The sequence below is a fragment of the Dasypus novemcinctus genome, chromosome 27 (assembly GCF_030445035.2).
Source record: "Dasypus novemcinctus isolate mDasNov1 chromosome 27, mDasNov1.1.hap2, whole genome shotgun sequence".
NCBI classification, from domain to species: domain Eukaryota; kingdom Metazoa; phylum Chordata; class Mammalia; order Cingulata; family Dasypodidae; genus Dasypus; species Dasypus novemcinctus.
The window spans coordinates 33,916,853-33,941,431 of NC_080699.1; the positions used below are offsets into that span (position 1 = coordinate 33,916,853).

At 56.6% G+C, this 24,579-nt stretch overlaps 3 protein-coding genes and 1 long non-coding RNA gene across 8 annotated transcripts; 1 reads left to right on the forward strand and 3 right to left on the reverse strand.

Moving 5' to 3' along the window:
• Positions 1 to 546: 546 nt before the first annotated feature.
• On the forward strand, positions 547 to 7,821 carry NRGN (neurogranin). Of its 3 annotated transcripts, none has more exons than XM_071212393.1 (4): positions 547 to 709; positions 6,093 to 6,319; positions 6,556 to 6,573; positions 6,979 to 7,821. In XM_071212393.1, exons 1-2 carry the CDS (start codon positions 695 to 697, stop codon positions 6,312 to 6,314), a joined length of 237 nt encoding a protein of 78 aa, XP_071068494.1. In that variant the 5' UTR covers positions 547 to 694; the 3' UTR covers positions 6,315 to 6,319; positions 6,556 to 6,573; positions 6,979 to 7,821. The 3 variants fall into 3 exon arrangements, with proteins under 3 accessions (XP_071068494.1, XP_071068492.1, XP_071068493.1); XM_071212391.1 differs by lacking the exon at positions 547 to 709 and adding an exon at positions 5,161 to 5,242; XM_071212392.1 differs by lacking the exon at positions 547 to 709 and adding an exon at positions 5,161 to 5,242 and having other exon boundaries at positions 6,987 to 7,821.
• LOC139437755 (uncharacterized) lies at positions 3,137 to 6,985 on the reverse strand. 3 transcript variants are annotated; one of them, XR_011647648.1, is made up of 3 exons: positions 6,507 to 6,985; positions 5,255 to 5,408; positions 3,137 to 4,111 (listed from the first exon to the last, which is right to left on the reverse strand). It is a non-coding gene; the product is annotated as an uncharacterized lncRNA (long non-coding RNA). The 3 variants fall into 3 exon arrangements; XR_011647649.1 differs by lacking the exon at positions 3,137 to 4,111 and having other exon boundaries at positions 4,824 to 5,408; positions 6,507 to 6,557; positions 6,739 to 6,985; XR_011647647.1 differs by lacking the exon at positions 3,137 to 4,111 and having other exon boundaries at positions 4,824 to 5,408.
• Positions 7,822 to 8,079: 258 nt separating the features above from the next.
• VSIG2 (V-set and immunoglobulin domain containing 2) lies at positions 8,080 to 14,518 on the reverse strand. The gene is made up of 7 exons (XM_023591957.2): positions 12,714 to 14,518; positions 12,095 to 12,258; positions 11,302 to 11,509; positions 10,342 to 10,500; positions 9,265 to 9,384; positions 9,006 to 9,150; positions 8,080 to 8,272 (listed from the first exon to the last, which is right to left on the reverse strand). The coding sequence occupies exons 1-7, from the start codon at positions 12,772 to 12,774 to the stop codon at positions 8,140 to 8,142; spliced, it is 990 nt and encodes a 329-aa protein (XP_023447725.1). The 5' UTR covers positions 12,775 to 14,518; the 3' UTR covers positions 8,080 to 8,139.
• An 81-nt stretch (positions 14,519 to 14,599) lies between these two features.
• Positions 14,600 to 22,737, reverse strand: ESAM (endothelial cell adhesion molecule). The gene is made up of 7 exons (XM_004469269.3): positions 22,376 to 22,737; positions 18,954 to 19,141; positions 17,631 to 17,832; positions 17,294 to 17,449; positions 16,016 to 16,138; positions 15,600 to 15,726; positions 14,600 to 15,419 (listed from the first exon to the last, which is right to left on the reverse strand). The coding sequence occupies exons 1-7, from the start codon at positions 22,443 to 22,445 to the stop codon at positions 15,104 to 15,106; spliced, it is 1,182 nt and encodes a 393-aa protein (XP_004469326.1). The 5' UTR covers positions 22,446 to 22,737; the 3' UTR covers positions 14,600 to 15,103.
• Positions 22,738 to 24,579: the final 1,842 nt, after the last annotated feature.

Here is a 24,579-nt window from a genome sequence, read left to right on the forward strand (position 1 = left end):
AGTCTCATAAACGGACATGTGCGGCCCGTGAGCTTGTGTGCTTGTGTGCGCCCATCCCAGGGCTGTGGACCCTATTGAACAGGTTTCTCTGGGCAATGGCAGGACTGATGAGGGGACTTTTCCCCGCACGTCTCCGTGAGCTCTGCTTTGCGGACTGAGGGGGAGGGAGCTTGGAGGGAGCCATATTTAGGATTCGAGCTCGGTGGTGGAAGGTGGGGGAGGGGAGGGGGGAGGGGCGCGTGGTTTGCGATCCTGGGGCGGGAGGGGGTGCCGTGCCCAGATGCAAGCGTGTTTGCGCCCGGGATGTCGGGAGCCTCCTTCTGCCTGGCAGTCTGCCGCTCAGCAAGCCAGGGGATTGGGCTTGCGAGGATGGGGTGTGTAGGAGGAAAGGATGGAAGTATGTAGGCGGAGGGGCTGGGGGGGAGCGGGCGGAGGGAGCCCAGGGGGCGTGGCCCTCCCCCCGTTCTCCCCGCCCACCCTGCCAAAGGCGCCTTCTGATTGGCTTCCCGGCCGCGGGGCTCAGGTTACATTCGCGAGCCACGCTGAGCGCGGGAGAGAGGACCGGAGGGGAGAGCCGCAGGTGCCGCGCGGGTCGGCGGGCGCTCCGGAGCCCCAGGGTGCCCACCCAGCCGCAGACACCCCCGCCCCCGCCCTGCGCGAAGCCCCGCCCCAGCCCAGGACCTCCAGCCCCAGCATGGACTGCTGCACCGTAAGTGACAGGGCCTGAGGGGACTGGCACTCAGCCTGGTCTGGGGCCCGGGGCGCTCGCGAACCCCCTGGGAGACCAGCGAGGTGGGTGCGGAAGACCGAGGAGCAGTGAGGGCTGCCTGCTGAGATGAGGGTGGTGGGTGTCGGCAGGTGCCCGCCTGACTTGGAAATCCTGGGGGGAAAGCTCCCCAGCTCGCGGGGGCGTCTGAGCGACCATCCGCCAGGCAGTGTTGGTAGGACCGGGAACTCGGCAACCTGCTACAGAGCCGGGGTTCGGGTTCTGCAGCACGGGAGCTGCAGGTTAGACGACAAGAGGAACTTCCCCCAGAGAGCCGCTGCAAGCCGTCGCCGGGCGAAGCTGCGGCGACTCCTTTCCCCCTGGCTTTCGTCTCCCACCCGCGTGCTCCATCCCACTGCCGCCGCTGTCAGCGGGCGAGCAAACTAATCCCCAAGACCCTCAGGCAATCGCCTAAGCGGCCTGTGCAACGCAGGGTGGGAGAATCACCAGGCCGTGCTGGTGAGGCAGTAGTGGTGATGGGCAGCCGACAGCCTGGTCAGAGTGGTTCTGGGGAGGGCTTAGACCGGCCCCCAACGCCTTCTCGCTCTGGAGGGGGCTGGATGAAGTGACCGCCGGAGAGCCCTGCTGGTGAGGGAAGGAAGTGTCTGTCATTCGTCAGCGCCCACACTGGAACCTGGATGCAGCGAAAGGAGGTTGCTGTTCAGGTGACTCGGTCTAGTGCAGGACCTGGCCCCAGGCTCATAGAAGTACAGTAAATATCTATGTATATAATTATATACATACATATTTTTATATATACATATATTTATATATATAATTATATATACATATATAATTATATAGCCATGGCTACGTATAAAATTATATACATATAAAATTATTTACACATAGATAATTTTTTAACCCCCACACGTGGAGAAAGATAGTCTACTCCGAACTCCTTGTGTTCCCATTCAGTCAACCCGGGTATGACACGAGAGGTCATACTGCTGGCCTCCTTCACTCCAGGACGTACAACAAAATAAATAGAGTGAGGTCTGGAAGGAAAGGAAAACGCTGCTCTAGAAGTGGTGAGATTTCCCTTTTTCAGGGTACCAAGAGGCAGAGAGCACTCAGGGGCAAGTGGTGGTTGTTATGAGGATTTTCTCTTGTGAGTATTGGTAACAGTTGCCAACACGTGAATGCCTACCATGTGGCACTTTATATCTAACCATCGTCAGAATCCTGTGAGGTAGGTATTATTTTCCCCATTTTACAGATGTGCAAACTGAGGTTTCAAAAGAGTTAAATGATTTGCCCGAGGTGGCAGAGCTGATAAGTACAGCCCTGTCTGAGTCAAATGGTTGTATTTCAACCTCTACTCTAAATATTGACTATGTTTTTCCTCATTATAAAATATGCTCATAATAGCAAAGGAGAAAGGTAGAGAGAAGTACCAAGGAGAACAATGTCCATCCTCTACCATCCCACCACCTGGAGAAACGTCTTGATGACATAACTCCTTCCCGTCTTTCCCCTCTGCTTGTCATTCTCCAGGAAGTGATTTGGGGTTGGGAAAGGAGGAAAGGGCTCTTGATGGAGGTTCCTGGGCTCCACTGAGGAAGAGCCCCTGGCCTGCGGCAGTGTTTTATAAAGTAAATAAATGGATCGTGGGCGTTCTGGGAGGAGTCGGCAGTGGGGCAGAGCTGGGGGTGGATATTGCTGAGAAGGTAAGAACGGTGGGGAAGGGAAGGTCAGCGGAAGGGAGTGAGAGAGCTAGGGCTCTCAGAAGCTCAGGAGGCACCTGCAGGAGGAATTAGGGTTGGATGTTGGATCCCTGCCCGTAGGTCCTGGTCTGCCATCGACCATGCTCTTGAGAGTCCCGGAAGCCATACTGAGGGACAGCAGGCATGGCAGGAATGAGTGTCCCTGGGGAAAGGAGAGGCTGCCCGTGCAGACAGCGCAGAGGGGAACACACAATCCCCCCCGGTGCCTCTGGACCTGGCGCCCTTCACCTCTGGTCTGCAGGGCCAAAGGGCTGAGCCAGAGAAGGCAACTTGTCAGACTGTGCAGCGCAGGTGGGGAAAAGGGGAAAGGGGTGGAGGGCGGAGCACTGGGGCTCAGCGCCTTCGTACCCCATTCTGTGGAAGGCAGGGATTTGGCTCAGCACTGGAAGGGCGCTGGGACACTAGAACAGTGTACATTTGCGGGCTGGAGGCAGGTCCCCCTGTGCTTTGGCTCTGGAGCTCTCCTCACTGACTGCCTAACCTGGTGTTTGGGGAAAACTTCATCCTGCCTTATTGCCTTCTTTCCCCTTAGTAAGGAGGCTCCAACAGAAATGAGGAAGAAGAAAACATCCCTGCCTTTTTTTTTTTGAGATGGTGCTGTTGACTCAAATGTTCCAGTCGCTGATTTACGTAGCCACATATGTATGACTTTCTGGCATTCACTTTAATATGAAAAGGCAAAAAATACATTTGGGTGGCATCTTATTCTTTCTTTTGCTTAAGTCAAGTTAACTTGGTCTAGCTAATTTCATGGAAGTAATTACCTTCCCAGAGCACAGCCTTCTGAGTCCACAGTCACTGGACCGCTTTTGCTATTTATTAGCTGTGCGACATTGGGCAAGTTACAAAACATCTCTGGGACTCTGGTTTCTAAAATGAGGATTAAATGAGGTGATGTGCGCAATGTGCTGAGAACAGGACCTGGCACCTGCAACAAGCAGTCTGCAGCGATAATTCTTAAAGCTCTCAGGTTATGGGACCTGAAGGGGACTTGAATGATGGAGGCCCAATTCTAGTTGTGGCTGAGGAAACCGAGACCCCAGGATGAAGTGACATGCCCAGACAGGACTAGAGGCCATGGCTCCTGCTTTGGGGACCAATGTGCGTTTCTACCTGCACCCCACCTCCCAGATGCCTCTCAGTTCAAAAGGAGCTTTCAGGCACACACCATCAAGCGTTGGCTTTGGAAGGCGCCCACCTAGGCCCCATGCCCTATGAGCTCTTCTCAGCTTCTCATACTCCCTCCAATTCTGGCCATGGCTGGTGGAGCACCCAGCAGCTCTGCCCTGAGAACTGAGTGGAAACAGGGGAGGCCAATTGTGGGGACAAGTGGAGAGTGTGTCGGGGGTGGCTTTGCCTGATGTCCCAGGTTTCCATTCTGGATCCAGATGAAGTGGGTGGCGACAGCAGGGTGTTCACGTGGTTGGGGGAAGATACTCCTTCCCCCATCCGATCCCTCCAGGCCTCCACAGCTGCCGAGGTCAAGGGCAGGAGGTGGGTTGGGAATGTCTTTATTTGGTAGTTATCCCCTTTTGAGGAGAAGCCTCACTCTTCCCTGCTAATGTCCAAAAAAGGCTTAGTTCTGAGATTCATGGAACCCAGAAGAGTTGCTTCTGACCTGGGAAAGACAAAACAAGTGCGTCAGGCCCCATCACACCTTGGCAATTCCTTTTAGATCATTTGTGGGCATAATGCGCAGAAACGGCAGAACTTCGAGGCCCAGGAAACGAGGGCAGCCTTGGGAAGCGTGGTGAGGGTCTGATCACGGGGGCTTGGGCACCTGCAATTTAACGTACGCTCCTGGGGGCCGTGATCCCTGCAGTCCTAGGAGACAGCACAACTTCTAGGAACTGGTGGGGTGGTGGCGGGGTGGGGATGATTGGAACTGAATCACTATTACTAATATGAGACCTTGGTCATCTCATGCCTAAGAGAAAAAGTGAAAGCTGTGAAAGTCTCGGGCAAAAAATAGTGAGGACACATTCCTAGAAGGCAGTGGGCCAGATCAAAGGAGAAATGCCCTTCTATTTCATAGGAGCCATCCCCATCCCCACCCACACTACAACTGTGAGTGACACAGAAAGGTCCAGGGGCCGAGTTCCCCTCTATTCCAGAACTTTGTCTCTGAAATTAATACCATCAGTTCCCAACCCCACTGACTCCGCAGGAGCAAGCTTCAGAGAAACCAAAAACCGAAGCCTACCTTGGGGCACCGCGGTGGGGGTGTGTGGGGGAGTGGTAGGAGTGATTGTTATCAGGGTGAACCATTTGAAAGTATTCTTTGACCACTTTTCATCTACAAAAACTATCATTATTTTAAAGAATCACAATAATAGCAACCGTTTATTGAACACCTAGTTTGTGCCAGAAACTTTATGCACATCATGTTTCATCTTCCCCACTACCTAGAGATAGGTATTATTATCCTGATTATTCAGATGAAGAAACTAAGGCAGGAAAAGGTTAGATAACTTGCCAAAGGCCACAGAGTTAGCAAGTCTTGATTTATTTTCTTGACTGCAGTTGCTTATCAGTAGGGATTAAAAAAATATACTTCAGACTCTGACATACAAGAGCTTGAATCCCAGGTCCCCTGATAACTATCTGTACGACCCTAACAGGTTTCTGAACACTCTAATCCTCAATTTTACTAGGGATAAACCAAGGTAACACTAAACGGTACATCATAGCTGTGGTGAGGACTAAACAAAATGCCTGTAAAATGCTGTGCTTCCGTGCCTGGAGCCAGGTAAGTGCTTACACGGAAGCTGTTGCCATATTCCTTTCTTCCTCATAGGCACGTCATGGAAAGGGATTCTTGCTCTTGCTTATCTTTCTTTGTCCTTTTTTGGAGTGGAGCCTTTTTTCTGTTGTTCCTTCCAGACCATCTCCTTTCTTCCGACTATGAGTTCATCCTGGGGGCAGCAGAAAATGGAGGGAAACATTCTCGGGGCCTCTCTCTCTCTGTGGGGGGAGGCAGGCTCACTGAGAGATGACCCCATCCTCACCCTAACTCCAGCTTCGAGCTCTAGGGTGATTTCACTCAGGAAGGGGACAGTCCCGCGGATACCTTCCCCCGGGAATCCTGGACTCAGAAGGGGTCCTTCTGACCTGGAGGCAACTCCTGAGGACAGGGCTCCAGGTGTCCCTGCTGCCGTTCTTCTTTGCTACTCCAGACCGCCCCTCTCCACCTTCCAATCAGTTCAGCAGCACCCCTAACTCGGCGGATAGACCCTTGGTCCCCCCCAGGGGGGCTTTCTTGTGGCCCATCCCAGGGTGCATGTCTCTTTCCTGAGTTAGGAATAAAACTGGGTCCACCTGGCCCTGAGCCCTCCTCTCTGCCTGTCGCCGCCCAAGAGAGAGACACAAACACACGCGCGCGCGCACGTGCGCGCGCCCCTGCCTTAGCCCCGCGCGGCGACCGCAGCCCCCTCGTCGCTTCTCTCGCCCCCTCGTCGCTTCTCTCGCCCCCTCGTCGCTTCTCTCACCCCCGCATCGCCCTCGTCTCAGGGCTTTATTCCTAGCCCACCCCCGCGGGGCCTCTCGGGTCTCGGCCCAGTCACCCCAGAAGAACCGCCCCCCCTCCGCTCCACTCCCAGGAGAGCGCCTGCTCCAAGCCGGACGACGACATTCTAGACATCCCTCTGGACGACCCCGGGGCCAACGCCGCCGCTGCCAAAATCCAGGCGAGTTTCCGGGGCCATATGGCGCGGAAGAAGATAAAGAGCGGAGAGCGCGGCCGGAAGGGCCCGGGCCCGGGGGGGCCCGGCGCAGCTGGGGGCGCCCGGGGAGGCGCGGGCGGCGGCCCCAGCGGAGACTAGGCCAGGTGAGCCGGGCGGGCAGCGGAGCCCCGTTTCCCCGCCCCGGGGACGGCTGAGGGCTCACCCTCCTCCCACCCCTCGGGAGCCCAGGAAGACCAAGGGCGGGGCGGGGCGTGGGGACTGGAAATCCGGGACCCTCGGTCGGTGGTGGGCGGAAGGAGGCTGAGGGTGCAACTGGTTCGGGGAGCTCACCTGTTTCTTTCTCCACCATCATTCCCTCCTGTCCCATCCTGGACCGAAGATCTGAGCGTTTTCGAAGGTAATGAACCTCACCCCGAAGCGGCGGGGTGCGAGACCCGAGTGGGAGAAAAGAGGCCTCACGCTCCCAACCCCTGCCCTCTGCCCGCCCCCACCACCACCCGGGTCCGGGAAGACGCACCCTGCCCCCGGGGGTTCTCCGATAGACCGAGACGGGAACACACACCTGGACCGACGCAGACGCAGTCACCCCCCACTTGGCTGCACACGTCGAGCCGAGGGCCACCAACACACCGCTGCGCGCGCACGTCCCTGCCGCGGGGCTCATTTCAGCTCAGTGACTCGCGGGGCGAGGGGCGGTTCTGGGTGGCTGGGGCCTCCGGGCGCTCCCGGCCCAGGTGTCCCGGTTGGGGTGGGGGAGAGGAAGTACAGGGGGGAGCAGTCCTCAGACCCTCTCTTTCCTCAATTCCCAAGGAGAGGTGGATGCCGCATCCCCTTCGCAGTGACGAGCCTTCCCCGCCGTGCTTGTGATCCCCTCCTTGCCACCAGCGTCCCAGCTTCAGGAGCCCTCCTGCGCCCCTAGAGACTCCATTTGCCAGGCAGGCTCCGTCGCGGAGTCGCAACAGCCGTGCCCGTTCAGTTCTCCCGTCGAGTCTCCATTCGCTCTTCCTCCCCACTCGAGCCGCAAACCCCGCACCCCCAAACCCTCCTCCTTCTGCTCTCCGCCCCTCGTCTCCTCGCCTCAGCATGCAGCTCTGCCTCCGCAGCCTCGGGGCGCTGCCCTGTGCGGGTGCGGAGGGCGCCCAGAGCGACGCCCAAGTATGTTCACTTAAAACAGAAAAAAAAAAAAAAAAAAAGGAAAGGAAAAAAAAAAGGCCTTTCTTTTCGTTGCGCAGCTAAAGGGGGCGCCCTGCGTCTCTGTGCTGTTCCCGCCCCAGCGTAGCACCAGAACTTTGGATCTGGGTCCAGGACAGAGGGATAGAGTTTTTATAGTGGCTGATATCTTCTTGCTTTGATCGGAAGGGAGGTCCCTATTTTTCACCCCAGCCCTACGCCTGCCTGTAATCTCCCCTCCCCTCTCCCCAGCGCACCCCCAGAGCCGCCTCTCCGGCTCCCTTCCTGTTGATGGAAACGCCGAGTGCCTGGGAGGCTCGGTGGGAGGAGTCTGCAGCGGCCCCGCCCCTTCCCTTGCAGGCCCCGCCTCCGCCGGGCACCTGGGGCTGTGGGGCCGGAAGGTTTTTAATCTCCGTGTGTGCATGTGACCGTACTGGGTTGGAATGTGAACAATAAAGAAGAATGTCCAAGTGTTCAGAGGGTGCCAGAGAGGAGGGAGCTGGGGTACACAGAGCTACCGCTTGGGGCCTGAACAAGTCTCATCTGACCAGACTAAAAAGTTGGGGGGTGCGGGAGGGATGCGGGGCGCTTAAATCGAAACCCACCCTTTGACCCAGCCAAACCTGCCTACAGCATCATCGCTCAGATTTCCAACCCATTCCTTCCCTTACTGGTGCTCTCCTCGGACACCCTAAAGGAATTCGCTCGACCAGCAGAAAGAAGAGGGAGAGAATATGGTACCCAAAGTCTTTATTGATAGCCCTCCTCAGACCCCCAGGGATCGGGAGAGAAGTCAGACAATCATAGGAAGCTTGGACTTGGTGGTGGTCACGGTGCTGGCAGACGCGGGCCTCTCCAGGAGCCGGTTGCTAGAATCCGCCCTCACAGATGTTGGCTCAGAAATCCCAGGAGCGATGGCATCCTCCCTGGTGGAAGTCCGCAAATTCCCAGTAAAGGCCTGAAGCCTTATCAAGGTCCCTACCCTTTATAACCCAGAGGTTTTACATTTTACTGTGCAGGAGAATCATCTGTGCCATTTGGTTAAACTAAAGATTCCAGGGCCCTACCACCTCCCAACACACTGGTGCACCAGATTCTGCTTTAGAAGGAACAGGATGTAGTCCAGGAATCTAAATGCTTGGCAAGCTCCTTCTGTCGGGGTAATCTGAGGCCACACTTTGAGAAACGTTGCTCTCTGAACCCTCTTCAGCAGCTCTGGTGGATGGTGGAGGCAGCTTGGCCTCCCCTCCCCTTACTGTTGTACACAAAACAATCAGACGGAGCTGAGCGCTCAGGACAAATCCAACTCCTGGGATCCACCTCCCACCACCACTCCCAAATTGGTAATGTATAAGAAAACGCCTTGTAAACTGCAAAGTAAATATTTTTTGAGTATGAGGAAGGTCAGGGCATTCCAGCAAAGTGAGCCATCCCTGCCCCAGCTTGTATACGAAACCTTCCACCCTGGATACCTTGCTCACGCGTGCCACACACAGGCTTTCTCACCACGCCCACTACCAAATCCCAGGGCTGAGCAGCAGTCCCTACTCCTAAACATCTGCGGAATACCTCCAAGTTTTAGGGCTGGAGGTACCTCTTCACAAGCCCAGCCCTTTCCTCCCCCTCTGTATATCCCTCCTCCCCGGCCCGCCTGCTCACCGGAGGTCACTGCCCCCATATATCTCCTTGGGCCTCTTCTTCCTCTCCTTCTGGAACCTGACCAGGCAGAATACAGCGATCGACAGAAACAGCAGGCCCAGGAGCACCCCGATCAGAGCCCCCGCCACTCGGCCTTTGGAGGAATCTAAGGAGACACAGGACCCCCAGTCGCAGACCTTCCTGGGCCCCCTCCTCAGCCTGCTTTGAGCAGCCTCCCGCCCCAAATCTGCCAGTCTGGCCCCTGTCCAGCATCCCCTACCAGTCACAGAGAGGGTCAGCTCGCAGGAAGCACTGCCCAGCTGGTTGGTGGCCACACAGCGGTAGGTGCCCGAAGAGGTCAGGGAGAGGTTGGTGAGAATGAGCTGCCCAGACACCTCATCTGGAGGGGGAAGAGGAAGCGTTTCACCACTCGTTCAACCAACAGGGAGCGCCTTCTACAAGGAAAGCTTATTTCCTTTCATCCCTACAACAACCTTGTCAGGAGGGGATTAACCTCCTTTTATTGATAGAGAATCTGGCACAGAGAAGTAATTGAGGTGACCCAGACAGAAGTGCCAAAGTCACTGCAACAACCTCTGTGCTCTTTCCACCCTCCACAGCTGGCTTTTCAGGGCCAGGGGTGGGGAAGGTTGGGGTGGGGGGATGGACTGCACATACAGGACAGATTCAGAGACTGGCAAGGAAGTGGGGGGGGGGAGGGCCCATTGGCTAAAGTCAGGTTCCTGGTTGGAAGTGAAAAGCTAGAAACTGCATCCTCTGAAGTGGCTCTGAAGTGACCCAGATGCTTTTCTAAAGTGGTTATCTTTGCTTTAGCAGGCATAGCTCAATGCCAGGAGGTGATCTGGGGGTTTCTGGGTTGCTAGAGGGGTTTTCTGAGACTAGGGGGAGAAGAGACAGGGTAATTGGAGCCTTCCTGAGGAAGCTGAGAAACCAAGGCTCTTCGAGAGTTAGATGGTTCTAACAAAGAAACTGGCTAAATGATTCAAGCCAGTCCATTCTGCTGTGCCTCAGTTTCCCCTCTAGCAAGTCTAGATAGGACTCATGATCCTTAAGAAATCTAAAAGAAATCCCACAAAAGCAGATAAGTGGGAATCAGGAGAATGCCTCCTGCTCTCCATTCTCCCCCAGGATATCAGGAGTACATGTGGCTGGAGAAACGCCCGCAGGGTCACCAGCCAATACCTGACTGGGGAGACAGTAGGGAAGAGGCAAAGAAGGGTATCTTGGTTTGCCTCATACCCCCAGCCATGTGACTGGGAATGTGAATGTGCGGGATTTAGAGGCCACATTTCCCTGGGTCCTGAGTCCGCTCTCCCATGATGCCCTGGGCCGTTACCTTGCACCACGCTGCCAGGAGAAGGCGTAGGAGAAGATCCAAGATGCACCCAGTTGTACACTGGCCTGGGAGCTCCCTGGGCAGAGCTGCATCTCAGGGCAGCAGCGCCTCCCACGGAGGTCTGCCCACTCTGACTGCACAAGGGGCGACTGGGGGGCACTGCAAAGGCAATCACAGCACCTTAGCAACTGCCTAACCCCACACCCATTCAGCACTGGAATTCCTGCTTCCCTACCCCTCCCAAACAGTGGTCCATTTCTGTTCAGACACTGCTGCATCCCCAGGAAGTGAGTTCCACTGTTGGAAAATCTGATGGCTAGAAAATTCTTCCTCTCTGCTAATCTAGTGTCCACCCATTGGTCCCAGTTCCTGCCCTCTGGGTCCACAAAGAAAAATCAAAATCTCTCCTTCACATGACAGCCTTTCAGATATTTGAATACAGCTGTCAGTCACAGCTCCTAGGTCTTCTCTTTTCCATCTTAATATCCCTGGACTCCTTAACGGTTTCTCCTGGCTGCTCACTTGTGAGCAGGCTCCGGTCTGAGGTGAGATGGAAGTTCTGAACACAAAGCTGGTGCTCAGGGAAGGAGAAGCCAGCACAGAGAGGGGCCTTATCCCATGACTGGCCACTCGTCTTCTCTGCTGCTGACCTCAGAGCAGCAAATGGGAGGTGACTCTGTGGTCAGAGGTCTTGGGGACATGACTCTGACCCCCCTATCTAGGGAGGACTTTCTCTCTCAGACCCTTTGTTCCCAGGGGCTGAGGGAGGACACTCACTGTGCAGGATGGCTCTGAAGTGTGACCATCTAGATTAAAAGACCTGGGGAGGGGGTGTTTTTCCTTGGGGTGCTGGGTGGAGCTGTATGCTTGTGCTGGAAATCAGAACGAGGGAAGACTGAACAAGTCCAGCACAATTTCTTAGGGCAGGTGGGTGGCTGGCGGGGCCCCAGGCTGCCTTACCCAGCACAGTAAAGTTGATTAACCCCAACCCGTTGGTGTAGAAATCTGGCGGGTTGTTGACATGGCAGAGGTAGGTTCCAGTGTCCGAGGGGTGGACATCAGTCAGTTTCAGGGTGGCTACTCCTCCCGTGGGGGGGTTCTGAAGCAGGCTGGCCCGCTGTGCCTTAGGACCAGTTGGATACAGATGGCCATTGGTGAAGTACAGAATCTGGGAAGAGGCAGAAGATACACTACGTGCCTTTTCCTGCCTGGAATCAACTCTATAGTCCTTCCTTATAAACAGGTAGGACAGGCTGGCGCCAGGGAGGCTGATACCCTGTCTCAGGAACCAGGAAGGCCCATCTGCCTCAAATACCACCCTCTTCCAGGCGCTAAGTGAACTGGATTCCTTGCTCTCAGCTAAGCACCGTTCTATGTGAAAAAATAAAACTAATACGAAAGACCAACAAAAATTTTAAATGTTCTTTTAAAAAAAAGTAATGTGGATATTTCTAGAAGGGCACACCTATTTTCCTACCATCAACCACAACACCTTCGTGTGAGTGGGTTTATTAACTGAAACTGGGGCTGCCCCACCACAGGGGGTGTTGGATATGGGAGGGGTGATACAGGGGCACAGACAGCAGGCGCAAGAGGAGCTGGGAAGGGTCCACTTATCTTTTCATCCGAGCAAGCTGACCCACACCCCTGCGGACCCCACTCCTCATCCTGGAAGGCCCCTCTGTGTGCCTCAGGCCTGCCTCTCTCCTTGTCACCCCCTCCCAGCGGCAGAGGAGGCCCCGCAAAGGCTCACAGGCTGTGACGCAGAGGCAGGCTGCCCAGGCTGCACGAAGCTCCACTCCAGGGCGAAGCTGTCCCCCACCGACGTGCTGTAGCTGCAGGGCAGCTCGGCGGTCCGGCCCGCCTGCGAGCTCAGCGGCTCGGCGGGCACCCTCACCTCCACGGCTCGCCCGGGGGCTGGGGACCAGAGGGAGACAGGGGGAGGGGGAGGCGCTCAGGCGGGGCCCCCACCCAATCCCACGACCTTGAAGGGTCCAGCGCCGTAAGGCGCTTCCACCACCAAGCCTGGGGTTCCCTCCGGCCGAGTTCAGCCCCCACCCCCCCATCCCTCCCTTTGCGAAACCTGAGGTTTCCGGGAGGGAGGGCCCCGCGGCCCAGCCGGGCTTTTGTGGGTGAAAGGACCCAGACGGAGCCAGGTATGAGGGTGTGTTTGCCAGGGAAAGGAAAACAACGTCCCCGCGGTGGCTAAGCCCGCGCCTCTGAGAGGCCTGCCTGCTGGGGCGCCCCGGTCCTCGCTGCGGGGGCTCGGACGTCCCCTCCCGGGGCCTCGCGCGCCCGCCCCTGCCCGCACAGCCCCGAAGGCCCGCGGGGAAGCAGGGTTGCGCCCGAGGCCGCCCAGCCCCTCTCCTCACCGCTCAGGGCCAGGAGACCCAGCAGGGCCCCGCAGAGGAAAGGCCCCGGGAGCCGGGCCATGGCGGCGTCCTGCAGTCTGTGGGTCCCCCTGGGTGCCGGCGGGTGGGCAGGGAGCGCCCGAAGGGCAGTCGCCTCGTGCTGGGCCGGAGCGGCACTGGCTATCTCAGGGCAAACAAGGGGAGAGGCGGCAGCCTCGGGCAGGGCGCTGCTCCGCCCTCCTCCAGGCCCGTTCTGGCATCAGCTAATCCTGCTGCCTTCTCTCTTCTTCCTCCCACTTCCGGAGAAAAGGTTGGGGTTGGGGTGGACACCCTGAGGGGCCTGGAGCTCTGGAGGGAGAGGGCCTTCAGAAGGAGAAGAGCTTCCTGAGAGCAAAGCCTTCGGAATGGAGAGGGCAGGGACACCGCCCACACCCAGGGGCAGGCCGTCGCCGGGCCCCTTTAGAGATGCTCGTTCCTTCAAAGCCTCTCTTGGGGCTCTTTTATCACCACTTGCTGAGGGAGGTATCTCCACGGAAACTGTAACTTCCTCCTCCTTCCCAGGGTCACTCCATTTTACAGGCAGAGAAAATAAGACCCCGACGAGCCCCCACACTTGCTAGGAAGGAAAGCAGGGCCTTCCTCATCACGTCACCGCCAAACTCCTGGAGCTGAATCACGAGGTTTCCCACACCCACGCTACGCCCAGCTCTCCCCTCAGTAACAAGGGGATCCCTGCTAGGTGGGTAAGGGGTGTTTTTTTTTTTTAATTTTGTGGCCCGGGAAGCAGACTTGGCCCAGTGGATAGGGCGTCTGCCCACCACATGGGAGGTCCGCGGTTAAAACCCCGGGCCTCCTTGACCCGTGTGGAGCTGGCCCATGGGCAGTGCTGATGCGCACAAGGAGTGCCCTGCCACGCAGGGGTGTCCCCCGCGTAGGGGAGCCCCACATGCAAGGAGTGCGCCCCGTAAGGAGAGCCGCCAAGCGTGAATGAAAGTGCAGCCTGCCCAGGAATGGCGCCCCACACAGAGAGCTGACACAACAAGATGACGCAACAAAAAGAAACACAGATTCCCGTGCTGCTGGTAAGGATGGAAGCAGTCACAGAAAAACACACACCGAATAGACACAGAGAGCAGACAGCTGGGGGGAGGGGTGGAGGGGAGAGAAATAAAATAAAATAAATAAGTAGATAAATCTTAAAAAAAAAATTCTGTGGCCTGGAAGAGGGACGTACAAGTCTGAGCCCTCTCCCCTGCACTCAAGGAAGTAGAAATATATGCAGGAAAGCGGAGTTGGCCCAATGGATAGGGCGCCTGCCTACCACGAGATGTCCAGGGTTCAAACCCAGGGCCTCCTGACCCGTGTGGAGCTGGCCCACGCACAGTGCTGATGCACTCAAGGAGTGCCGTGCCACGCAGGGGAGCCCCAAAAGCGCAGCCTGCCCAGGAATGGCGCTGCACACACGGAGAGCTGACGCAGCAAGATGACGCAACGAAAACACGACACAGATTCCAGGTGCCACTGACAAGAATACAAGCAAACAACACAAGAACATACAGTGAATGGACACAGAGAGCAGATAACTGGGGTAGGGAGGGTGGGGAAGGGGAGAGAAATAAATAAAAAATAAATCTTTAAAAAAAAAAAGAAGTACATGCGAACCCAAGCACTCAAGCTCCAGCTGGAATGGCACCAGGTCAACCCCTTGTGTTACAGTGGGTGAGGGTCTCTTTGCTCCTCCACAGGACAGCAGGTACTCTTTTAAAGACTCTGAAAACACTCGGCTGAGCCAGAGAGCTCTGAGGCTGGGTGGAGAAGCCCTCCTGGTGACACAGCCTGGGCAGTGGGGCTCATTTTACATCATTCTTCTGGGACTCCCAAGCTTGAAAATGCAATTTGACTCACACTTTCCATACAAACCCAGGGTATCTTTATTGAAATTGGCATGAACAAAAACACGCATTTCAAGTTAGTTTATATTTCCCAATCCTCTGCCCCACAAAAACCCCATCAAGCCAGCAGGACAAATTATATTAATGCAGGGAGCTGGAGTGGGGGCCAAGGAAGACATTAGATAGGGGTGGGATACAGCACAGGGGGAGGCCCTGGAGGATTTGTTGACTGGCAGTGCCCACCAGGCTCTTGGGGAGACCCAATCTCAGTAGCACTCAACTGTGGTCATAGGATGGGGTGGGGGTGGGGGGTAGAGATGCTTCCTAATCCCAGATCCACTTCTCCTTCTACCTCCTAGACATTAGGGTCTTACTGAGATTCAGTTTCCCCCCTATAAAGAAAGGGGGGCAGAGAACTGGAGGTATGAAAAGCAGCCTCTCTCCCAAGACTCTAGGCTAGTGGTGACTCCTAACGGGAGGAGAGAAATCAGATGGCTTAGCCAAGAAGGGGCTGGGCCATCACACCAGCGACCCGGCCTGGCCCTGGGCAGGCACCATCAAGGGCACAGCACCCATGCGGCTCAAGGCAGAGGGAGAAACCCTATTAGAGGTGGGGGATTTCGGCTGAGAGTACACCTGATTGACCCTGGGCAGACTTGGTGAGGACAGGGCTTGACTGGAGACGCTGGGTGTAGGGGAAAGTGCACCGGACCTTGGAGGGCCCTGGGGTGGCCGAAGGGCTCGTGCTGAGGTGACAGAGGAGAGGGTCCCATTCTTGGAAATCGTGTCTGAGCCCTTGGGCCAGGGCAGGTTCCGGGGAGCAGTGGCGTCCTCCCTAATAGTCAAAGAAGTAATAAGAGGTAAGAAGGGGTGGGGCAGGAGCTTCTCCAGGCTTTGCTTTACTCCACCCCCTCCCCGGAACTCCAACCCTCTCTCCCTTAAAATCTGCCCAGAGGAATGGAGTGTCAGGCACTGTCTGAACTTCAGGGCTCTGTAAGGGACCAGAGACACTTACTTGATGTCATTGGCAGGCTCCTCCACAGCCTTGCTCCAGCGGTGGTACAGGAGGACCAGGCCAGCCAGCAGCCCCAGTCCAACCAGAGTACCCACAACGGCCCCAGCTACCACTGCAGCCCCATGCCCTGGAAAAGCCTCAGTGTCAGATGGGGACACCCAGAGGTGACCCACCCCTCCCCAAACCCACCACGCCTACTGCTACCATATGCACTCTCTTCTCTATGGAGGAGGAGGGGTGGCTGTCAAGCAGGAAAACAGTCATTCACAGCCAAACATGTTTACAAACATTCGACCAGGACGTGCTCCCTGGCTTGGTACAGCCGGAGGCCTCAGACAACAGGCCTCTGCCCCTCTCCTGCAGCCCCCACCCCCAACCCCGTTGACCATGCTTCTCCACACTTACCCCTCACTGACCTGTGCTCACTTCCAGGGTCATGTTGCATTGGGCACTGCCCACCTTGTTTTGGGCCTTGCAGACGTATGTTCCAGACATGGAGGTAGAGAGGTTTGTGAGGTTTAAATACCCACGGATGCTATCTGTGGACACAATTTAGCTGTCAGACCAGGACTCCTATGCACCCCCATCCACCCCCACAAATCCTGCCCTCCTCGACTCTCTAGGAGACTCAGCTTGTCTGTCCCGAGGACAGGAAAGCCTGTGTCAGCCAGCATGCTGGCTTTTGCTCTCTCTTGCTGAAATGCTGGCTCAGTGCTGTTCCATTTTCACTCCTCAGACCTCCTAACTAACATCTGAAAGCAGGCTACCCGGAAAGCGATGCCCAGAAAATCAAGAACACCATTTTTACTTTTATTTCTGAAAGGAATTGTGGCAGGAGAGAAGGAACACTGGACTGGGCCCTAGAAAGCCTGGGTTCCAGAACAGGCCATGTGATTTTAGGCAAGTTACTTGGTATCTCCAGGTCTCTATTTTTCCATCTGTAAAATGGGGCTAATAGATCTGCCCATGGTGTTGAAAGGATGACATGAAACAGTCATTATAACGTACCATTTCTTGGCTGTTTACTCAACACCAAAGACTTTTCAAAGTCCTTTGTATGTACTCACCTACTACAATTTCACAATAAACCTATAAAGTACTATTTTAAAGAAACACACATTTTATTGGGAAAATGGTCAAATGAAAAGTAGAGACAAAATGAAAATCTACGTACCTGCCACCTAGAGTCAACTGTGAACATGTGCCATTTTTTATTTCATCTCTGTGCATCATGCTGAGACAGTCTAAAGTAAATACTTCAGCAAGAATCTTCAAAAAATAAAGGCTTTGTCCCTCATAACAAGATCATTGCCACACCTAACAAATTAGTAAAATTCTCTAAAATCATCTAATACTGTCCATATTTAAAAATGGTCCAATTTCTCAAATCAAGGCTATTAGATCCCCATTTCAGGAATGAAGGGACAGAGGCACAAAGTCACACAGTTTGTGAGAAACAGAGCCAGGATTTGGAAGTGGTCAATCCAGCTCCAGAGTCACCAGCCACATGGCCTTTCTGGTGGCACAAGTACACGGCCAGTGAAATCACCGAACCCGGGGCCTGCCTCTGTTCAGCTCTCTTGCTTCGCTCCTCCCCCCATCATCCTCATGCTCCTCTCCAGGACTTTCCAGCACTCACTGCCTCCCCTTTCCACTTCAGGCCCTCTGGTACACAGTCTCATAAGTATCCTCACCTAAAACGGGTGGAAAGAAAATATGGGCAGATGGGGGCAGCCGCTCCCACTCGTACTGGGCAGCAGGCTTACTCCTGGGGGACTGGCAGATCAAGGTCACGTTGTTCCCCACGCGGGGGACACCCTGGAGACGGCAGGATGGAGGAGCTGGAAGAACTGGGGGAGGGGAGACAGATTAAAAACTCACACCCAAGGGACCAATAGATCCTACCCATCCCTTCACACTCATATATACCGCCATTTACCCCTCCTCCAACCCTTACGCTCAGCCACCGGGAAGAGGGGCCTGCCTGGCTTCCCAAGTGGGGAGGCATTAGAAAGTGTGCTTCTTACTCACCTAGCACAATGAGTTCTATAGTTTTGCTGGTGAAGCCCTTGCTTACGCCTTGACTGTCCAACACATTCACAGAACACTTGTAGGAGCCAGAGTCTTTCTCCTGGAGATTCTCCAGCTTCAGCGACACGTTCCGGGAGGGCATGGGGTGGGCCAGAGATATTCCAGTTTTGCTTGTTGTGATCCCATTGATGTATGCCAACACCTGGTGTGCAACATAGATGTATCACTTGTACCCAAGGGCTCAGCTAATTCCCCTCCTCCAGACTGGCCACTCATGGGCACCCATCCCTTCTAACCTCTACCCCTGACTCCTCAGCCACCCTCTCACCACCCATGGCTACCCTTCACCAGAACACTTCTTGCACCCTATAAATTGTCTATTTCCCACTTGGGCATTTACAAAGGTGGTATAAGGAGGGAGGGAGAGAGAGATGTAAATAGGGGGGTAGGTATGAAAGCACCTTAGATTGCAATTGGGGTCTATTCAGGGTTTTTAAAAAAATTTTAAGTGCCCCCTTCCTTTCTAAAAGGATTTTTAATATGTTTTTACTCCCCCCACCCCCCACAAGATGGTTCCCCTGTCTGCTGGTTGTCATCTTTTTTTTTTTCTTTAGAAGGCACTGGAAACCAAACCCTGAACCTCCCATGTGGGAGGGGGACTCAACTGCTTGAGTCACATCCCCTCCCAGGTTTTTGCAGAGCCTGAAACTTACATGACTTTGGGGGCGGGGGGACATGTTTAAGATAAAGATAAAATATTCTTTTTTCCTCCTAAAAAAAAACAGATGATACTGTGAACACACTTTCCAGGATCTTGGAAAGAACCAGTGCAAATGAGGGGCTCTGAAATTAAGTTTCATTCCCTCCTAGGTAAATCTGGCTCCAAATATGTCTGGTGTCATGCAGGAAAACAGGTGGGAGATTGTGGGAGGAGGCTGCCCTTTGCTGCCCCAGGGGCAGGGGGACAGATGAGAATCATTTGAGAAGTGATCTGGGCCACAGAAGATGTGGAAAAGAGAAAGATGCTCAGCCCTGAAAAGCTGTGTGTTACTTACCAGTTACCTAACCCTTCCCCTTTCCTCAAGTCCCAAACCCCACCCCTATCCCCATAGTAAAGTTAAATGTCTCTACACTTTTACCGTGGTTTTTGTGCTGGGTTTCTAGGGGAAATTGGGGATAAGACAATTCTTTGGTGAAGCCTCCAAGGTAAGTACAAACACTAAAACGGGGAATTCCTTCCCTCCCCACTCCCCGGGCCCCCCTCCCACAGTTAGGCCCGCCCTGGGCACAGCTTGCCCTAACCGAGATGCTTTCCTTCCTCACCTGATTCAGATCCTTCCCCTCCTGTTCCAGGAACCATTGCACCATGGGGTTCTCCCAGGGCTGGGCTGAAGACACCTCCCCTTTCAGGGTGTACCACGCTGGGAGCACCACTTCCGATCCCTCCACGACCTGCAACTTGGTGAAGCCAGCGGGCACGTGCAGTTCCGTCTGGGCCCGCGAGGCGGGTGCTGGGGACGAGAGCCGAGAGGCCTGAGCGCCGAGGCAGGCAAAGTGCGAAAAGTGCGTAACCGGAAGAGCCTCCCTGGCCCGGCCCCTGGAGGCCTCCAGGGCTGCCCCGGAACCGACCCCCGTGTTCTGCTTTCAATGCCCTCAGGGCTTACAGCAGCCCGTGGGTTGGTTGGTGGCAGAGACAGGCACACATTTCTATGCATTCATTTGTATGCAGGGGCGCAGGTTTCTGAGCTGGGAGGAGAGGGGACAGAGTTCTAGCGAGGAGGGGAAGGTAGCTGAGAAGCAGCACAGTTTAATACTTCTGACTTCCACCTCCCAGCTCACTTGCTCGCCCAATTTTCCCGGGCCGGAGATCCAGCGTCCCGTGTTCCAGCTTTCTCACCCGGATGCGCGGAGTGGGCTGGAGGCGCTGCGTTAGGCATTAACCCGCGGCTCCTTCTGAACGGCCGGGAGCACAGCAGAGCAGGGGACCGCCCTGGCCAGCGCCCAGGCCTGGCCCCGTGACGACGGCGGCGCTTTCCGGCCTCCCTCCCCGTCCCGACGGGCGGCCTTCCCGGGGGGGGGGGGGGGCCGAGGCCTTCAAAGCTCCCAAGGGCCATTTTGGGGACCAGGCAATCCGGGCGTGTTCTCTCCAGATGAAGGTCTGGGGACAAGCGAGTGCAAGGCTTCCTCCGTGCGGGCCGCGTCCAGGACGTGGGCGGGGATTGGTTTCAAGGAGGGGGCTTGCGTCCCGGCGTCCGGGGACGCTCACTTTGGCCCTTCAGGGAGGCGAGGCGGCAGCCGAGGCCTAAGCCCCTGGGGGAATCATCTTGACGCTGGACCCGCCCCGCCTAAGGATGCTGCCCCGTGGCCTTGGCCCCCCGCCCGCCTGCGGCTCTCGGGCTCCAGATGCCACCTCCGCGTGGGGGACCTGCCGTCAAGGCGCCGGTGGCGGCCACGGACAGGCGCGGCCCTCGGCCCTCGCAGGCGCGCCCCGCGCCGATCCCGCCAGGATGCGCACCACCCCCTCCGCTTCCCGCCGGGCGTCTTTACCCCATTCCTTGGCCTCTGCGCCCCCTTCCCGTTTCCTGGCGGGTCCCAGCGGGCCGGGCAGGAAACTTGCGCCCGGTGATAAGGCAGAAGACAATGGGGGGGAGGGGACCGGAGGTTCTGAGGGGAAAACAATCCCCGCCTCAAGGAGCTGGACGCCCCTTTGGGACACCGCGCTCTCGCCCGACGGCGGCCGAGGCTCGAGGCCGGTACAGCCGGAGGCCTGGGAGGCTCTGCCTGAAACTGAACCTGCGAGGGCACCAGCTTCCTTCGTCGGAGGCGCCCAGGGCCCACACTAACATCCCTTTGCAAAACCTCCAGGCGCTTAAAATAGATGGCAAGGACACACTGGGGTCTGGGCAAATGCTCCCTGTCCCCGCACCACAAGTCGGGAGCTGCAGAGGGCTGGATCTCCTTGCCCTCGTCCCGGATGTTCTGCCGGACGGGAAGCCCCCGAAAGCTGTCAGCCCTTTTCGCCGCCAGGGTGCAGGTGGCGGCTGAGAGAGAAAAGGGGCATGGTTGGGCCGGAGGGAAGGAGACCGCAGCAGCCCAAGAAAGGGATCCTTCGGCCCGCTTCGAGACCAGAGGGAGCAGGCAAAGGCCGAAGAGAGCGAAAACGGGCCGCTCCCTAGGGCTACTATTTTTAGTCTCCCTCTTTCTCTGAGAAACTCCCCCCGCGGGCTTCTCACGCCCCAGGGGCAGCGGCGTGGAGCGGCCTCCAAGGCCAAGCGCAGAGAAGGCCCCTAGGCGAGGGCCTAGGCTAGCACGCAGCAGCAGAGAACGCAATGGAGAACGCAGCGGCTTTGTCCGTGCCTGTCCTAGCGCCAGCCCCGAGGCCATTTAACCGTCTAGTGGCATGGCAAGCTCAGCAACCCGGTGGGGACGTTGAACCCTAGCCTTTGGTATGACAAACTGAAGCTCAGCGCTGGGATGGAAAAAGGAGGGATTACAGACCAGCTGCAGACGATGCCCAAGGGGCCCAGGTAGCAAACTTGGTTTTTCCTCCCTTGCTTCGGAGACCCCGGCAGAAAAGGACATGAGGGAGTAGGGGTTGGAATGACCAGTGCAGAAGGGCAAGAGCAGTTGAGTTTGAGGTTGGAAGAGGGGGGCTATGAAGTTGAGGGGTCCTGGAGCAAGCCCATGAACCAAGTTCCTGCTTTGGTGCAGCTGGTCGGATGCTCTTGAGCCTCACTTTGTCTGGCGACCCTAATACCTTATGCCCCAACACTCTTCCAGGCTCGAGAGGGCGCGAGTGGGAGCTAGGCACTCCCCATCTCAGTTCCCACCACTGTGGCTGAATTTCACTCCGACTCTACCAGGCCTTCCTAGCCCTCCAACCTGAGAGAACTGGGGCTTTAAAGCCGACCTCGCGGGAAGGACCCTTCACCCCCATTGGAATCCTCATGGGGGGGGGGGGGGGCAGGAGACCAGTGAAACTGCTTATAAACGGCTTTGTTCCTTCTCGCAGGAGGTGGGTGCTCCACCGAGTCCTTCACCCCTCCCTCCGATTTCCTGATCCCTTTGGTTCCCCGAACCAAAGGTGGAGGTGGGGAGACCCTTTGGGGTCGTAATTCAGCTTCTCTCAGTATCTGAACCACCCCACACACACACACATTTCCTGCGTCCCAAATGACCTCACGGTCGAGCTTTGGGGCACCTCCCATGGTTCCCAGGGCAGGAAGCAGAGGGAGGGGGCAGCGAGAGCATGTGAATTGGGGAACTGACTTCAACTCCAGTGCGTGAGTGCGTCCAATCCCCCCCCGCCCCCCCCATCCCCCCAGTTCTTCTTGCACATCAGTCTGTGTGTGTATTGGTGAAGTTAAGTCCTTAAATCCTTAAGCTCTTTAGCTACTGTCTCATCCAGCAGCTCAGCTCACCCATACAGTTCTATTGAGATTGGGGAGGGGGCCAGTGGGGGTAAGGTGTGATCCTGATAACTCACTCCAGAGGTCTTGGCTCTATTCCAGGGATGCTCCCCAATTGGGAGCTGCTCCCGCTGCATTCCCGCTCCAGCTCAGAGGGAGAGGCCAGCACCAGCCAGCAAGTCTTGGGGAGGAGGGAGCGGGAGGGGGTGCCAGGGGCGCGAGTCCAGTCCGCCTGAGTTCCTCGCCAGTGCCCAAAGCCACTTCCCTAGGGTCGGATTCACGTCCCCTTCCCCCAATCCAATCCCAAGTCCCCTCCTGGTCCCAAGTTTCACTCACCAAGGGCGCTCAGCTCCAGGAACAAAAACCACAGCCACTTGAGCTTGGGGGGCCGGAGCAGAGAAATCATGACCCTCCCTAGCCTCGATCGAGTTGGGGGCGCCGGCTCCTGAACACACCTCGACACAGGTGACGAGGCTGAGACAGCTGGGGCAGGAGTAGAGGGCGCGGGAGCTGGGCCACGGTCACCGAGGGTGGTTCCAGTCCGAGTCTGTGTGCCGGGGGTGGGGTGGGGACCGGCAGGGACAGGGGGCGGGGCATTCGAGGGGGCGGGGAGGTCGCAGTCCTCGCAGTCCTTGCGGGCGGGCGGGGCCCGGGTGACCCGCCGCAGGGGGTGGGAGGGGCGCTGCACTGCGCTCCCGCCAGTCGGGATCTCCCAGCGCCCGGGTTAGGTCAGGGGTGGGGTCAGAGGAGTCAAGGTGCCTGCACCAGCTGGCCCGAGGGGCCCTGGGGATAAACGGGTCACGAGCTGCTCTTCTGCCGCGTACCCTCGCCCCTCTGCTGTGGGCAAAACGAGCGGGCTAGGAAGGGCGGAGGTCAGGCGATTACCCGGCGTCTGACAACCTGACTGGTCCTGGGCTCAGGCCGGACTAACCGCCTCGGAACTCGGGGTACCCCGTCTTCAGCCTAACCAAGGCGGCCTTCCTGAAGGAGGAGGAGGGGGCGCCACGTCCCCCAAGGCCGCTGGGACTACGCTGTGCCCGCCCGAGGGCGCGGCAGGACGCGCCCGGGCCACCGCGCGGACCCTCGCTGCTGCCCAGGCGACTGCGTTCGGTGCTGGGCGAGGGACCCGCCGGGCTGTAGAGGAGCTCGGGCAGCGAGAGCCTGGACCCAGGCGAGGCGAGAAGCCAGCGCCCGCCCCCGGCACCTCCAGGCTGCGCTGCAGGAGATCAAGGCGGATTCGGACGCGCCAGCGCCCGCGGGGACCGTCCTCGCCTGTGCTCTCAGCGAGTTCTCCGCAGGGCCCCTAAGCCCAGGCCGAGGACTACTCTAGTTCTGTGCCTCATACCCCGGGCAGGGACGAGATGGGCCCAAGGTGGCCCCCGGAGCTGAGCAGGAAACTGAGGAAAGGCGAGCCCTGTCCCCAGGCTCTCCCCGCGACGACCCGGTTTACAGGCTTTAATTGACGGGAGGAGGACGGGGCTCCGGGGGAGGGCAGGCAGGACCGAGTGCTCAATTTCTACCTTATCCCCGTATCTTCGCCGCCTGCCATCCCTGCAGGGAACGGCTCAGGACCGCTCTGAATCCCCTAATTCCCGGGACTGGATGGGGTTGGCGAGTTTAATTTAACCGCCCCTCCCCCGCCTGTCTGTCACCAGGCGTTCCTGCGCCCTCTGGCGGCCGCTGCGCCTTCCAGAACTGCCTGCACCTGTTCTCGCTTCTCTGTCCTACAGCCAAAAAACAAAAAACAAAACCCGAACCAAACAAAAAAAGATGCTTCGAACATCCCGGCACAGCTCAAGCACCTAGCAGAGGCCACCGAGGGCAGAAAGAGTAACAACGAATTCCTGGCGCTGCCCGCACGGGGTGGCAGTTGATGGAGAAGAAAAGTAGCCAGGCCTTCTGAATTCCATGTATCGTGCGAAGTTCCACTCTCAAATTTAACACTGCATGGTCTTTGTGCCAGTGCTATACTAGGTCTTTTCCCCAAGTTCCACAGACACACTCAGCGCCTCTTCCTGGTGTGACTCGCCTGGCTTCTCTTCAAATAGCTTCTATGCAGTGGCTTTGAGAAATGCCTAAGCAAACGCTAGACTGCTCTGCTCGTGCAACCCCTGGAATCTAAAACTGGCAGCTCAGTGGCAGCAAAAGCAACAGGAATAGGGAATTGCCAGTCTCATACCTGTAAGCAGGGACCTACAAACTAGGAATTCTCAAACAGACGGGGTGGGGGTGAGGGTGGGGTGTGGGCAGGAACTATCACACTCAAATTTTCTCAGCTTTAGTCTACATTGCAAACCATCACTTATAAGCACCCCTCCTCTCTTTCCCCGCTAAGTAACCTCAAATAAGTAACTCCTTCCAAGAAAGGCAGTAGGCAAAATCTTTTGGTTGTAACCCGCAAACACCAAGGCATCTAGTTACACAGGCTGTACTCATCCTTTCAAGAACTACTTAAGGTAAACTTCAATATTCACCCCATATAGCTAACTTTTCCTTCAGAATTCAGGTTCCAAGGAATTATTAATAGCAACATGGAAAGT

Coding starts and splice junctions, on each gene's coding strand:
- ESAM (XM_004469269.3), bottom strand. CDS start 22,445: ATGATTTCTCTGCTCCGGCCCCCCAAGCTCAAGTGGCTGTGGTTTTTG. Junction 17,450..17,630: donor TATAGAACTCATTGTGCTAG/GTGAGTAAGAAG, acceptor CCCCTCCCCCAG/TTCTTCCAGCTCCTCCATCC. Junction 16,139..17,293: donor TTTCTTTCCACCCGTTTTAG/GTGAGGATACTT, acceptor TTGTGTCCACAG/ATAGCATCCGTGGGTATTTA.
- VSIG2 (XM_023591957.2), bottom strand. CDS start 12,774: ATGGCCCGGCTCCCGGGGCCTTTCCTCTGCGGGGCCCTGCTGGGTCTC. Junction 11,510..12,094: donor CTGCCTCTGCGTCACAGCCT/GTGAGCCTTTGC, acceptor GCCTCTTCCCAG/ATTCTGTACTTCACCAATGG. Junction 9,151..9,264: donor GCTGACCCTCTCTGTGACTG/GTAGGGGATGCT, acceptor GTGTCTCCTTAG/ATTCCTCCAAAGGCCGAGTG.
- NRGN (XM_071212391.1), top strand. CDS start 5,216: ATGCTGTGCTTCCGTGCCTGGAGCCAG. Junction 5,243..6,092: donor GCTTCCGTGCCTGGAGCCAG/GTAAGTGCTTAC, acceptor CTCCACTCCCAG/GAGAGCGCCTGCTCCAAGCC.